Source organism: Mandrillus leucophaeus, unplaced genomic scaffold (genome assembly GCF_000951045.1).
Source record: "Mandrillus leucophaeus isolate KB7577 unplaced genomic scaffold, Mleu.le_1.0 Scaffold1061, whole genome shotgun sequence".
Lineage (NCBI taxonomy): Eukaryota > Metazoa > Chordata > Mammalia > Primates > Cercopithecidae > Mandrillus > Mandrillus leucophaeus.
Window position 1 is genome coordinate 565,342 of NW_012098777.1, and position 17,000 is coordinate 582,341.

General features: G+C 33.3%; 1 protein-coding gene across 1 annotated transcript in view; it reads right to left on the reverse strand.

Annotated features, from left to right (window-relative positions):
- Positions 1-17,000, reverse strand: part of LRP1B (low density lipoprotein receptor-related protein 1B) — a gene marked incomplete at its 5' end in the record, with an annotated part of 705,068 nt that overhangs the window by 535,275 nt on the left and 152,793 nt on the right. Inside the window, 5 exons of the mRNA XM_011984332.1 lie at positions 260-384; positions 681-832; positions 967-1,093; positions 14,595-14,724; positions 15,313-15,447. Of these exons, the coding sequence (XP_011839722.1) occupies positions 260-384; positions 681-832; positions 967-1,093; positions 14,595-14,724; positions 15,313-15,447 (669 nt within the window). The remainder of the gene's footprint in view (positions 1-259; positions 385-680; positions 833-966; positions 1,094-14,594; positions 14,725-15,312; positions 15,448-17,000) is intronic.

Consider the following 17,000-nt stretch of genomic DNA (forward strand, 5'->3'; position numbering starts at 1 on the left):
AAAACCTATAATCAAGACATGCCAGGTATGTAACATGTCCATGTACCTGTGCTGTCCTGGGCAAATATGCTTTTGTATGAAATATGACATATTTACTGTATTAGGCTACTATATGATATTTGTAGGAAATTAGATGTAAAGATAAGGTTTTGAGGTTTTAGACTCATATAAGAATTTCAAAGTTTGACAAATGTTTTTTAAAAATTGGAGAGAAATCACATAAAATATATGTATTATGTATTCTTTCAAGAGTGCTGACCTTTCTCTCTTACTCGGTTAAATATTTTAACCTCCTTCAGGTTGACTCCAAGACCAGTTCTCATGGTTATCGTTTCTGTGGCATCATTCTTGTGGCCCCTTCTGACGGACCCGTTTGCATGTGCTCTGCCAAAAAGTTGAACATACATGATCAACAATCTTCGACTAATTAAAGTCAAGCCAGTTACTTAAGCTGAAGATAACAGATGGGCCAACAGAAGGAAAAGAAACCAACTTTAGTCTGTGACATTGAAATGTTTGAGCTTGGAATAGCAATAGTGCCTGCCTTTTCTGTGGAAATTACATGGCTTTGTGAGATCCTTTGTGTGACCTTGCTAAGAAATGGCAAATCCTACAAGGGTAAAGCAACTGGCACTGAAATAACATTTTGAGACTCAAATACTTATAAAAAAATAAATTACCTGTCAGACCAGTAGATGTAAGCCCCAAAGACTGCAACTGAAAACATATCCACATTGCTTCCTGACAGCACCACCTCGCGATGCCCTCCAGTCTCAAGGTCGATTCTCTCTATCTTGTCTGTGCGAGCATCACACCAGTACAATTTATTTTCCTAAATATCGATTGAGAAGTAATGTTACAGACTATTTTTGATTGTTTTATTAAGAAAATAAAGGAACACTGAAAGTGGGTTAATGAAAGTTGTCAGCTAATGCACTTTAAATACTGAAAAGAAATCCAACAGACCTCATAGTCAATGGAGATGCCATTTGGCCATGCTATTCCCATGCTTACAAGGACAACCTTCTCTGAGCCATCCAAACGAGCCTTTCCAATACAGGGCATTTGTCCCCATTCAGTCCAAAATAAGAGGCTGAAATTAAATTGTAAATTTGTAGTATTTATGTACATTTATCTGTAGTATGCAGAGCTATATAAAAAGACATTACTAATAATAACAGCAGTAACATTCACACTAGAACAAAAATAATACATTTCAGAAATTAATATACAGTGTGTTTGTTTCCAATAAAATAATTTTATTGTCAGAAAAGAGTTAACCAGTCATAGAAATCATAGGATGCACTCAACATCCTACCAAAATACCTTTTGTGCCTGCTCTTTCCAGTCTCAAATGCTCTTCTCCAACCTGTTTGCCTAATTACTTCCTACTTTTCATGTCTCAACTATTTCTTTCCAGAAGTCTTCTGTGTCTTCCCTGTACCATGTGCTCTGCTTCACAGCACAGATTAGAATGGCAAATTTCTACTTGTATTTCCTTACATTATCATTTATTATAAATAGTTTTTGCCCCCAGTAGACTGTAAACTCAACAAGGCCAGTGATCACTCCTCTATTTTTATTCACTGTTACTCCTTCAGCACCAGGTAATTAGAAATTTTGTGGTAAATACATATTTAATTTATGAATATAGACATGAATGCATCACAACTTTCTATTTTGTCCACTTAGACTGCTAAATGTAACTATTCTAGTTTGAATTTTATGTTATCTTGTGAAGTCATCTTAAAATACAGTTTTATGCAAAAGCAGAAATTCTTATTTTAGTAATCTTCTAAAACAAAATGTGATGGGGGAGGATGTGGAAGAAAATATCATGCAGAAAGAACACATAGAGTATGCCAAAATAAAACAACATGCCATAAAATAAAATGTAGAAAAGCAGAATGTGTATAATCCATGTATTTCACTCATTCATTCAAAAAATTCAATATTCATAGGACTTTACAGAAATCCATGCTTTTAGATAAATGTAATTCCTTCTTAATTCTTAATCTGAAGTTACATCTAGTGAAGTTTTTATCCAACTATCAGACATCAGCAGTGAATAAAGTTTTAAAAATATGGCAAGCATTGATTCAAAAGCTGGGTGTATATTTCCTATAAAAAAATATTGTTAATAGGTATATTGCACCTATTTTTAATAGGTGCAGTTTTTATTTCTATTTTTTATTTTTAATAGGTATATTGCACCTAGACAGTGAACATAGTACCTAATGGGTAGTTTCCTGCCCCCCTCAAGTAGTCCACAGTATCTCTTGTACCCATGTTTATGTTCATGTGTGCTCAATGCTTAGCTCCCACTTATAAGTGAGAACACGTGGTGCTTGCTTTTCTGTTCCTGTATCAATTCATTTAGGTTTATGGCCTCCACCTCCAGCCATGTTGCTGCAAAAGGGCTGTTTTCATTCTTTTTATTGCTTCATAGTATTCCATGGTATATATGTATATTTTCTTTTACCAATCTACCTTTGATGGGCACCTAGGTTGATTCCACATTTTTGCAATTGCAAAAAGCAGGGGGATGGACATATGAGTGCATGCATCTTTTTGGTATAATGATGCATTTTCCTTTGGGTATATACCCAGTAATGGGATTATTTGAATGGTAGCTCAGTTTTAAGTTCCTTGTAAAATCTCCAAACTGCTTTCCACAGTGTCTGAACTAATTTACATCCTCACCAACAGTGTATAAGCATTCCCTTTTTCCTGCAGCCTCATCAGCATATTTGAATAATATATGTGAATAGTCACATAAGAATCAGTGAGACTGCAAACAGAAAAATTAAAGACTTATATTTTGTTTATACTCACTGGAGTTATTTAAGTACAAATTGATACTTAACTAAATAAAAATATATGTATTATTTATCTATATTGTTTAATTTGTTTTAATAGCTGATATTTTTCTTGAAAATGCTGTGTAAAATAAACATGTTAGAGTTTTACAGACAAACAAAAATGAGGTACGGCTACAATCTCAATTATATTAATCCTGAAGAAAATTTCAATCATATTTACAAGCTTTATACATCAGAAAGGAAAAACTTTGTAGCATAAAATCCAACTGATATTTTATTGGTAAGATATTATCGAAGAAGTAGTAGATTTAAAAATCTACACTTTTATTAACGTCAAGATTTTTAAGACTTTAAGGTATGCTCTCATTGGATGAAAAATATTATTCCATATAAAATAACTAACTGGCAGATGAAATGCATTGCTGCACTTAAATTTTTAAGGAAAAATATGCATTAAAATGGCAGGTAATGGTATACTGTGAAGGAGGCACTGTGAGACCAGGACAGACATATGCTAACTCATCTAATCTGATTCTTATCATCTATTTTTAACATACTCCAAAGTTCACATAAATAAATAAATGTGTATATTAAACATTTTACTTAATATTAATCTACTTGCAAATGCACTAATAAAAATATTATTTTGAGTGAATAGACCAAATAAACTATAGGTTGGTGCACAAATAAATGTGTTTATTGGTATTAAAAGTAATGGCAAAAAGCACAATTACTTGTGTACCAACCAATCTACTTAGCCCTAATTCTCAGAGCTGTAGTAATTATGATTAGGAAGTAAATGATCCACAGTCCACATGGCCAATAAGAGGGCAAGCCAAGAACCACACTCAGACTTTACTAATCCAGGCCTAAATTGTCTTCCCTAGGATACGTTGTCTCACTAAATAGAAAGATAACACAGAAATATATAATGATATTATATCAAATGGCATTTTTCTTTAGCTATAAGATGTGTAACAAGAAATCTCCATATTTAAAACCACAAAACAGGCCTGACACAGTGGCTTATGCCTGTAATACTAACACTTTGGGAGGCAGAGGCAGGCGAATCACTTGAGGTCAGGAATTTGAGACTAGCCTGGCCAACATGGTGAAACCCCTTCTCTACTAAAAATACAAAAGTTAGTCTAGCATGGTGGCACGTGCCTGTAGTCCCAGTTACCTGGGAGGCTGATGCAGGAGAATCATTGGAACCCAGAAGGCAGAGTCTGCAGTGAGCCAAGATCACACCATTGCACTCCAGCATGGGTAACAGAGTGAGACTCGAAGGAAGGAAGGAAGGAAGGAAGGAAGGAAGGAAGGAAGGAAGGAAGGAAGGAAGGAAGGAAGGAAGGAAGGAAGGAAGGAAGGAAGGAAGGAAGGAAGGAAGGAAGGACACACACACAAAACAAATAATGAAAAAAGTCTTAGCATTGAGAAAGAAGTCTCTCTCTGTTTTTTTCCAAGCAATACCTGTCTTTTAAATTCGTGATACTTTTATGCAAGAGGCTGAGATAAATGTAAAAAAAAAATGTATAAAATTATTCTAAGTAAAACTATTTTTTAATCCAGAATTTACACAATTTTTTTTCTGTGGAAAACAGTAGTGATTAGATATACTATCATTATACGTGAAGCCAAATCTTACTGTGTAGGAATCACTTTTAGAGTTAAATAATTTATCAACTGAATAAAAGTAAAAGGTTTTAAACCTATCAAAATTAAGCAAACATTTTATGTCAAGGAAATAATAATTTATTTGCTCCTTAAACTGAAATTGAAAGTAAAGAAATGAATAGAATTTGCACCTTGAGAATCTTTGGGGATTATAAACCAAATGTAGAGAAAGAACCCTCTCTGAGCTCGTAAAACTGCATGAAGAGACCTGTCATTTAAGGTAACAATTTACATAGATGCACCTGAGATATCATTAATGAACATAGATTCTTGGTATCTAAATGTGGTCTTCAGCAATAGGAAGAAATGAAAATATTTGTACCTGGTTTTTGAGACCCTACTGATATTAGTCTTGAGTGACAAAATTACCATTGATTTTGAACCTATTTGAGTTCAAATTGTGCAGTTGTGAAATACGTGTTGACTACATGATACAGCCAAGAAAAATTGATTTTAGAGTATCAACTGTGTACATGGAGCCCTACTAAAAATACTTTCTCAAATCCAGAAAATATTAAACTTGTCCAAATCAAATGCTGCATTGTATAATTGAATTTTATGTAAATAATCAAGTAGTATTTGTTAAACTAAACTGAAAAGTTCTTTATTTAAATAAGTTTGCACTTACAAATTTAAAAACATATAATTTCAAAAGGGACATTTAAATGTGGCTTTCAGAATTACAGAAATTTTATCAGTAATTGTCTTAATACAAATATCTGTATTGTCTTAATTAGACTTTAACAGTTTTGGGCAGGAAAATGGTGCAATGAACACATATCACGAGTGAATTTCCAACTAATCATTGACATTTGGATAAATAGGTAAAAAGATCACATTTGGTAGCACTGGAGTGCCCAAAGACCTAGCAAACTCTTAATGGACCCTGAAAGTTAATTGTATTTATTTTCTGACAACTGTACAGACTGATATCAGAATTAGTTTAGATTCAGGTATACACTTTTCAGAAAATTTTTTTTTTCCTGTCACAAGCAGTTATATTCAAGCTGAAAAAATACACATTCAAACTATTATAAATGCCCATGAATAAATTTGAGAAAGCTAACATTGGTGACAAAGCTCTGATTTTTGTATGAGAAGGGTAATAGGGTGAGAGAAAGAAAAGAGTAAATAAGTCTATTTTTTTTAAGAGAAACATTATTAAATTTTATCCTTATACTCTACATATACGAGCAGTTGTGAAAAGCAAGAGTAGTTGGAATTAATCATTTTATCTGGATTTAAAATTATCTTCTTTGACTGCTAAACTGTTTCCCTGGAGCTCAAATTTGAGTTGCAATTTGTACAATAAATGTGCCATTTCTTCCTACTTTTCTGCCTTCCCTAAGTGAGTATGATTTAGATCCTTTGTCACATATGATAAAGAAAACCTGAGATAACCAAAAAATGTTCATGCTGGCACAAAAATGAAGATCAGGTAATTCTCTTATGTCGGCAGTTGGCCTTGGTCAAGAAGAGAATCGAGAATGTCATTGTGTCCTCTCCTAGCGTGGGGGTCAACAGTGGGTTACCCTATCTGAAAAAAGTAAGAGAAACAAAAAAGAAAGCAAACTAAAAACCCTACAGACAAACAATAGTAGCTAGCCTTTACATGAGCATAAGCTTTTAATTTGACAAAAGCTGCTTGTAATTTCCAACTTCTTAGCAGATGCACTAGAATCACTCAAAATTCATACAAACCGAATACTTTATAAGTCAACATGTTCATGGCTACATCTTCAGATCATAAGTAAAATAAGATAATATTATAAAAGTTTGAACATATTTTATGAGTAAATGGACATTTTTTATCCCCTGAGGAATAAAATGAAATGTATAGCTTTCTCTTTTTCTCTGAGGCCTTATTCACATTTTCTGTTTCTTCATTTATGTGCAGTTTTGTTTGAGAAAGTATTACAGGTCTATCCCAAATCATTTTTCAAGTCTTAACTATGTTGCTATTGATTAAAGAATCCTGTAATATAAAAAGCACTCAACCACAGGGAGCAGAATGCTGTGCTAAAAGGATGAAAATATAAAAGCAGTCTATCCTTGGACACTACTGTACTTTGCAAATTGTTTGTTATTGTTGGTTTTGTGGTTGATTATCAAACTTATTCTTGCATTATACTCACGCACTCATCAACAAATTTTAATTAGGTATCTATTATGTGCTGGAGCTGATGATACAAAATAAATTGGATTTAGATACCCTCATGAAGTTAACTGTTTAATGGCACAGGTAAATGGGTAAATAAGTATCTGAGAAACATGCTGATTAGAAATATGTAACATTTGCTAGTCTCTTTAAGTCGTAAATGTAGGGGCTTGAACAATGATAATGTTGAAGTGTTGTGGTGAGAAAAGTTGTCTTTCCTGTAAACAACTTCCGAAATAATTTTTTTTTTCTTTTAGGCCAAAATAAAGATATAGGCCATTTGAGTTGTTCTTTCTGTTTAAGCTTCAAAATTATTTAACTTATTTGTTAATTTGCCTCTTTCTTGGTCTGCTATTTCTAAGTTTACCTTTGAACCTTTCTTGATTCACTACATTGTGATTTTGAGTAATTATATAGGACAATTATTATGTGTATGAATAGCACACACTGGAGAAGTGGAAATTATTCACAAACAAAAAATATTTATACATATATAATATTTCATAGCACATTAAATTATACCATGTTATAGTTAAGTTTTCATTTTATATATATATTTACACCCTGCTTCATTGCTCACCTTCTCACTTAAATACCTAACATATACATGTACATATAATATTAGCTTGTTCACATTTATAATTTTCTTGAAGAGTTCATGTTTATGCACTTTTGTATATTCAATATATATTTGATATTTTCCTATAACTATGAATTTACCAAATATTTAACATTTAGCTGCCCAGAGCTTATACTTCTAGAGCTCATGAGCTGACTTAGAATTATCAAAATATTATACAGAAGTTTTTAATTTGTTTCATGACTTGCAACCTATCTTACCCAGCATCATTCCTATGGTAAATCAAATTTATTCCATTTCCTTTACATATGTGTTCCCTTGCTTTAAGATGCAAAATATACTCTAAGAGATGGTATCAAACTACACTACACTGTTGTTATCTTAACAGGTGTTAAGCTGTCAACCAAGACCTTTTATATATTGTTGAGCATACTAAAAAATTATATACATAATCAAAGACCATTTGAAAATATGTACTTATAAAACAGTGAGATCCCATGTAAATTTGAATCTTTGCTATGGAAAGAAAAACTTTTCAGCACATTATTTACAGTCACAGAAATATAGAGCTAAATTAAGAGAGGCACCATACATCCTGGTGCTTAAAAGGAAATAAAACAAAATTACAGTATGTGTGTTTCAGTTAGAGATTACATAACATGGGAAGTTAACCAAAATTTTTAACATCATAATGGGGCTTCCTATACATCTTTTTGTTGTTAGTATTAAATGACTTCTTAGCATGGAGAAAATTATTATATTTCAATTTTCACAAAGCAAGTAATACCAGAGGAGGAAGAGGAAGTGGAAGAGGAGAGGGGTGAGGGGGAGGGGAAAGGGAGGGGGGAGGAGGAAGAAGAGGAGGAGGAGGAGGAGGAGGAGTCAATGATAGATGAAAGAAACTGATTTTTTAAGCTAAACTAAACTCATACATAATTCCTATTTTGCATTTGGCTACATTTTAAAAGAGTTCAAGTCTCTATTGTTCAAAAACAGGATTTGTGCCCACTTTTCAAGGCATGTTTTTATTTTGAATTCAGCTAATTCACTCCATTGTGGTTGGCATTTTCCCTTGGCAATACCATCTGCCATGTTTTAGCTTCAAACAGAATATGAAAATACTGTACTTTATTCCTATGATATAAATGTTGACACTTAAATGTCTATGTAATATTACCTGGAAATCAATGTTTGAATAATTTTACAAGACTTCATTTTTAAGTCTTTTATTTTCTCTCTAAATTCAAGTCAATAAACATATGGAAAAAGTATAGGGAGACATATCTCTCTAATATTTCCAAGCAGTAATAAATACTTCCTGGAAACAAGTTTAACATTTAAATAAGTATATCTACTATTAACTATGAATATGGAAAAAATGTATCCATGTGACATAATTAGTATTTTTAAAATGCTTTTAAGAAGAAGTAAAAGTATATGAGAAAATAATATTTAAATAGTGCTACATATGTCAAAGATTTCTTGTTCTGTGGACTCACATGTAATTCTCGTTTTGAGGTCTCAAAATTAAGAAATCAAGAATATTTACTGAGATCCTCCTGCTGAGTCAGTGCTGAGCTGGTAGTTGCAATGGAGAGAAATTAAAAAAAAATCTAACAATCATCTGGAGCAAAGAAATGAGAAGACTTGTTGACAGATGGAAATAGGTGATGAAAAAATACTGGAAAATCTAAAGTTTCAACCTCTTTTGTGATAACATGAAAAGAGATACCATTTTTAAGAAAGGAAGGCAGCAGATGAGAGGTAGGGGGACATTTTAAGTTTCAGTGACAGATACTCAAATAAATAACTGTAAAGGATATCAGAAATATAAATAAAGGGGTGAAGCTATTTTATTACTATTTTGCATGTATTTATTATATTTTTATATTTCACTATATAAGCATGATTTACATTTTAAAAACGTGGGATTAGATGGGTTTAAAAGAGAAATATAGTAATAGAGAGAATGGCACACAAAGCCTTAAGTGAGAATAAAGAGAATAAAATATAATGCTCACAAGAGCTATATAGAGCAGCCTCAGAGAAAACCAGAAAATGCAGGGACAGAGAAGGCTAAAGAAAAATAGGGGTCCTTGGATAGACTATCAATGTAGAAAACTGTCCTGGAGAAGGCAAATGGTATAAAACCTGCAATAATAATAATAATAATAATAATAATAATAATAATAATAATATCTGGATTTGGCTGCAAATAAATTTAGAAATTCTTGTATAACAACAGAAGCTGAAATCCATTTTAGGAGTTAAATGATGAGACAATGGATATAGATCATGATTCTGAGAAGTTGAGAAGAAAACATGTGGAAAGTAATAACATTAATAATGTGTTATCTAATGAGAGTGACCTGAGCCTATCTGAAAGCAAAAGGGAAAGGCTTCATTGAAAGGAACAAGTTAAGGATGATAAAATAGAAGAGAATGATTTTTGCATGAAATGTCTGAGGAGATATTTGTATCCAGAATAGAAGTAGAGAAGTTATTTTAAGGAAGAAACCTTTCTCTGAGGTTATACTCACTTAAACATTTACAGTATGAATTCACATATTCTGTTTTCCTTGACTGCATTATCATCTATCACAATTACACACCATTTATTTATTGCTTTACCACCGGCTGGCAGCTTTTTCATCTTCTCCTTCCACTGCTGACATTCTATAGAACTTAATGACGTGCGAACACCCAAGATCATAGTACCTCATCTCTATTGCTCCAGGGACCTCCCTAGCATCACCTTCGCTTAATGTAGAGAGCTGTGTGGGTCACTCATACCAGCTGGACCTTATCTCTCTACTCCTACCCTGGTCTACTCTTGACTTCCCACTATTTCACCACGAGCTTGCAGGCCTCAGCACCTGATTGGTAACTCAAAGTTAACCCATTACAACTGCCAACTTTGATCTATAACCTTTTGTTCCTTTTGGTACGTATTTTCTTTTTATTTTCTTTACTACCTGTACATTGCCGAGCATTATTATTCAATGTCATATAAAATTCCTGGTTAGATTCTAGAAATCCATCCCGGCTAGTCTCACATTGCTTGAAAATTCTTTGATTCATTATTGTGGGAAATACTGACCACAACAGCTTCGGAAAAACTTAACCTATTCACTTAAAGCTGATAACCTTAGAAATAAAGACTAGCAGATGTGACTTTCTTCAATTTCATCAATTTAACCTCTAAAATACATTTGATCTCCACATTCTATCTCTTCTTTCACTCCATCTCTGAAGGGGAAAAGAACTAGCACCCACCTCATTTAATCCTCCCAATTAACTAAAATGATACAGGCATTTGAGACCAAGAAGTTTAGAAATACCTCAGAGGCAAAGGTAAAAATAATAAATGTCTAAGTGGGGACTCCAAACTGTAGTGGGCACCATCAGTGCTCCATATAAACAACCTCAGATGCTGTTTACTATTTCTGAGCTTTCAAATGACCTTTGTCCCTAACAGCTCACACAGACAACTTTCTTTGGAGGATTATCTTTGGGCCACTTGAATCTCTTCTCCCACAAGTGCTGACAGTCAGAAATGTTGAGAGCATCTGTTTTCCCAGAGTGGCCCTTATCCACTGGTTGACTACTTGGGAGTCCGAATACCAAGTTCCATCACTGTGAGGTAAAGTTTAGACTCTAGAGTCCCTCCAGGAATCAGTGTGAGGCCAAGATTATGTTCAAAATTAAATATTTGCTTGATCTCTTTCTTCCCCTTTTCGACTGACGATGATTCTTTCAGGTCCTCAGTTGACTTCCCATTCTAGAATTTCTTTCTGGGATACCCAATGTAAGATACAAATCTTGCCTCCCTGCTTTCTGTCTTAATTCCTCCTGCTCAGCCCTATTGTTTCTTCCTTGTCAAGGCTCCTCCTATGCTCCCTGGAATTTGTCTCCCCTTTACAATCATTTCCATCCTCTTTCTTCCAACTAGTTTATTTCCCCTTTGCCTATGAATATGTGCAATATCCCCATATTAAGAAAAACCTTATACCCTACAATCCCCTCAACTTATCTTTTATTTCTTCTCTTTCCCTTCATCACCCAGTTTCCATCAGTTTATTCTGTATTTGCTAGCTCCACTTTCTAATCATTCTTTTGTCTACTCTTTATATTTGGCTTCTATCCTTACTCATCTTCTGAAGCTCATAAAGATATGCAATACCATCCTCATCACCAGTTACGTGTTCTGTTCTCTGCTTTTTCTCTCTCCTGACCTCTTTATTGCTGGCACACTGCTCCTTAAACTCTCTTCCCTTGACTTTTACAGTTCAGTAATTTCCAAAGACTCAAAATGGCTGTTTTTGTTTGTTTGTTTGTTGTTGTTGTTGTTCTTTTTCTCTCTCTCCTAATCATTTTATCCCCTATCTGTAAGCATTCTTGATTTTTGTTACTAAACTACTTTTTTGGGCACTCTTTCTTCGGTAACCTCATACACTATCACAGTTTATTACAGAGCCTGAACTCTGTTGGAATAAGTAAGAAATGACTTTATATTTATCCAACTACTGATTCCATGTATGCTCTACTGAGTATTTCCTCTCCAAACTTTGCTGTCTCAGAAAGATCCCATAACTTCCCAGCCAATTACCATTAAGTGAATAGTATCATGCAGTTAAGATTAATTTTAGAGCACATTCTCTTCCCTCTCTCCAAATTTGATCTGACTCCCTTTGGCATTGGGATTTGCAGTGAAAAAGGTATAGAGTATTTTTTTCATTTACTGCTATTTTCTCTTTATTTTAGCCTCCCTCTTACATATTTGTCTCTAGCTCTCTTTATTACTTGGCTTGAGGGCAGGGAAAGAACCCATTTGTCTAATCCACAGGGATGATAAATTACCATTCTTAAGGATGCTTTACGTTTAAGAATGTTACAACTTCAATAAACTCTCATCACACCTCTGATCTTAGCTTCTATGTTTTGTTTGAGACCAAGGGAAGGCTGAGGTGAGAGGGTCCAGGACTGGTTTGGAGTTCACTTGGTAAACTGGAGAAGGCATGACCCCAACATTTTTTTAAAAAATATATAGGGAGTCCTACCAACAATTATATGGACCCAAGTTTTCTTCCAGCCACATCACCTGCTCTTCCCTATGTGTAACTCATGTACCTATACTCTTGCTGATGGTTTTTGCTTTGCCACTACCATATATTTAATTATTCTATTTCTTCTTCATGCAATATATACCTACCCCATCTCAGAAGCCTCCTTTTCCTTCTAACCTCCTCCATAAAACTTCTACTAGTCACTATTATTGCTGCTACCACCCTCATTTTTACTACCTGCTCTAATTATATGCTATCATTTTTGCATTAAACCCAAGATAATTTTATAGTGATCTTATGAAACTTATTACTTCAACATGACATTTGGATATGAGCTTTAAATTTGAGTTTGATCAATTTTTTATTGTGCCTGAAAATAAGTCTTTACAAAGTGACGCTATTCCTTTAACTGAAATGTGTACTTGTTTAAATTTTCAGTTTAAACAGAAAACTCACTGTGAATAGAGGCAGCATCTTATTCATGCCAGCATACTTCACAATGTCTACAAGTGTCTTTCATATGTACTAGTATGTTGTCAAGATGTATTGAATTGAAGGCTGAGGATGACATGGATGGATGCTGACATGTCCTGGCACACAGTGCCTAGCACTCAATAAATGTTCATTGAATAAATTAATAAAAACTAGAGTATATGAAGATTCTTTTGCCTAATGCTCTCAATCAAGCTAAAGACAAGTAGGTATAGTCATATGCTAAGATGGATGTGGAGAGATAAGAGGTACTTAAGAAAAAGAAGCTCTGGAATATCAACTTAAGGGTCTACAATAGGTTTGAATAAAAAATGAAAGGAAATTCACAGATTGACATGTAGCAGCAAGAGGCTTGTTAAATTGAGCTGTATGAATCTATAATAGGGCAGAGACAAGGGGTTCTATACAATATAAATTGACTTATTGCAACTATGAAGCAAAGAAGTTCTTTATTAGAAACAAACTAAACATCCATTTCCAGTGTATCTATGGGATTGCATAGCTTTCAAACTATATTCCTTCTTGCCTTAGAATAATGATTCACAGTCAAGCAATTGGTCAAATTTTATCTTTTAAGGCTATAATAATTTATTACAGCCAGACACGGTGGCTCATGCCTGTAATCCCAACACTGTGATTGCACCACTGCACTCCAGCCTAGGCAACAGAATGCCAGTCTGTCTCAAAAACAGACAAACAAAAACACATATAGCTACCAGGTAAATGAATAAATATTAGTACAAATAATGTATAAAATAAAAATACTTGGTGCTATGGGTCCATACAACAATCTAAACTATTTTCAAAGCCAAGTAAGGTCAAATAAAATTTAACAACTTAAAAATAGAAGAAGAGCATTGCAGGTAAAAGGGAGAGGTTGGCAAAGGCTGGAAGTGGAATAGAATAAGAAATATTTTACAAATTAAGAGAAGACAAACAGAGACTGAGAAAGGAAAAAGACAGTAACAGGAGTTTCAGACTAAAAATTATTAGAGTCTGATTAAGAAGGATCATAACAGAGGCTTTGGACTTTACACATAAAGCAATAAAAATTCCTTGAAAGACTTTAAATAAGCAGATGTATATTTAAAAAAAAATCACTCTAGGCTTTGGTGAATTTAGGAGACAGATTACGATGTTATTGAGTATATAAGATAATATCAAATTTAATTAGGGTAAAGATAAAGATAGAGAGTGGTGGATTGGTAATAGACTTATTTAGAAGAAAAACCAAGCCTAACTTGGTGGCAGCTTAAATTTATTTCAGTTTTATATATGTATAGTTTTATATATGTACATTTCACCCAAATGAAAATGTCAAAACAGATAGTTATACTTATTTAGAACTCAAAACAAAAAAAAAGAAGAAAAAAGGAGAAGAAAAAAATGTTTGAGATGAACATGTTTGACAACCACAGACATATGAATAAACATGGAAATTTTAGAAATATTGGAGAGCAAGGAGGGCTAGCAAATGGCTATTTTACTCATTCAATACATAACTGAACACCTAATTATGTAAACAATTCTAGGGAAGAGCTTTAAATTGGGAATCTAGAATCATGTTGGTGCCTTTATTTGGATTTACGCACACATAAAAGAAATCTACAATAAATGTGACTTCATCAAATATGCACTAAATTATATGAACAAAGTGAATATAAACATTTTTTTCTGCTTAGGTAAGATATTCTTGATTTTGTCTCAGACATTACAGCTAAAAGTAATTAATTTTTTTTTCAACAAAACTTAGGAAACTCACTTAAAACTTGGAAGATATATGTAAATCTTAAAATTACCCTTTCTCTGGGTGCACAGCTATAGATCTTGGTTGATCCAGACCTTGGGAAATAATTACATAACGGAAAGAACCATTGAGTCTTGCAACTTCAATTAAGTTGAAACCATGATCTGTCCAATATATGTTACCTAGGAGAAATAATAGAGGTGTTTATAATACAGTTTTGAGAAAAAAAGTACTTGTTATGAGTAAAATTAAATTTCTGAGCATTCACATAACTACCAAGAAACTGTTTACTTCCTACATTCTTTTTAAAAGTGTTTCCTAAGCAGAAAGCTGTAAATAAACTAATATGCAAATACTTTCAATTCTAATCTCACACATCTCTGGTTTAAACCATATAATGATATATTTACATGGTAAAAATAAGTTGAAACTTCTCCTACCTAAAGAAAAGACCTATTTTAACTTTCTACTGACTTCAGGCAAAAGAGAACTTCTAACACTTTTGTTTACCAGCCTTACGGAGCTCTCAGGAGATTTGGGCAAAGTTAACACTACATAATCTACTTCTACATAAAAACCCTTATCCAAAGGCTCAAAAGCATTAGAAGGAGCGAAGCCAAAAGCAAAAGAAACTATTTACCCCTGTGGCTGGAAGTACAAAAAAAAAAAAAAAAAAAAATGTAAAGAGATAGAAAAGATTTTTTATGAAGCATTTTGAGCCCCTAACAAAATAGGTGTCAAACAAAAAGATAAAAAGCCATGGATTATACCAGCAATCCAGTCAATGGCTATCCCTTCCACTCTTCCCAAGCCATTGGTAATGATATCTTCTTTCCAAGTCTGATCTCTTTTAGCTCGGCTAATTTTATTGAAGCCCATGTCTGTCCAGTAGATGGTATCATTTTCTATGGATAAGACACAGAAAAAAATATATATACATACACACTATAAAAGGTATCAATATAGGTGTTAGGATCATATTGTAACTGTATCTTTTAGGATATCATCCTGGGTACACTAGATTTTAAGTATTCTTCAGGATAATTTACTAATACAAATAGTTAAAAAAAAAAGCATGAAAACATGAAAGAACCTATATTTCAGTCAAATGATTTTTGAAGTATTTTTTGAAAATTATGGAAATAATCTATTGCATTGTTTATTGGTTTTTATTAATTTCTCTACTTATCTTAACTCAATAAATCTTTATCCTGCATGAATTTGCAACTTTGATTCCAAACCATGTTATTTTGGACCACAATTTTTCTCTTCATGCTATACCTGTGTCTGAATCTTCTTTTAAAAATAATACTATTAGGGATAATCAACTCCACAAAACCTCAAAGTAGAGAGAAGTTAGAAAGAAACATACGAGCATTTCAATTATATCAAGAGTGTTTTAAGCATAAGGCCACTCAGAATGTACAAAGTATTTAAAATGCCTTACAATCCAATTATTCCTTCTAAGGTATGAGTTTCTCAGATGTCAGCTACAAGACCCTTACATTATTTTTCAAACTGTCATTGTCCAAATGAGCTTAAGAATACTTGAAGATTGTTTTGTGATCACAGAGTCTTTAAATAAGAGTACTTTTTGAATACTTGAATGAAAAATGTGTCCAAAGACTATACATGAAATATATGTGCATGCATATGCATAAAAGGTAGTAATTATAGACCAATGATTTTAAACACAGCCACCAGAAAGACACTGGGGACGAATCATTAAATAATAAATTTGCCAGCAACTAAGTAAGTTTTTGTGTTGCGACCTACATGGCCATTTGAAGAACAAATCCTTTAAGACCAATAAAATTTCCCTCTGGCACACTGACAGACTATGGAAATAAAGAAAATGCAATTAGTATAATAAAGCCATTTATCAGCAAGCTTTGAGGCTCTGTTTCAAATGAAATACAGTCTTTACTTTTACCAGTTCAGCAAAAGAGTGCAAATAGTCCTTGTTCTCCACAATGGTTAAGTCAGACATATCAGAGATACCCTATCCAAATATATGTCTGGGAAGCAAGGATTTGTTGGATTTTCTCGTTTTGTAAAAGCATCAATTAACATTTTTTTCATTATTGAACCAGGAAATGAATCAACAGAAATAAGTCTTATTTTTGCATAAATATTAAGCATTGCATGTTGAATCTAATCTTCTTCCCTAAACATTAGACCCGTATGTCCAACTGTCTCCTTTGTTTCTCTGCTTGTTTGTAGATAAGGCACTCTTGATGTACAATGGACAAATAATGAACGAAACATGCTTCTCTTGAAGTCTTCAGCCTGGCAACTCCCCTTTCCATGGTGGTGTGATAGTTGGCACCTCCATCCTCTGTTTCTTAGACTAAAAACATCGGGATTGTCCTGATTATGTTTGCACATGCACCACTTCCAATCAATCACCAGATACTCTCACATTTAATCCATTACCAAGTATTTTTGTTCACTTTTT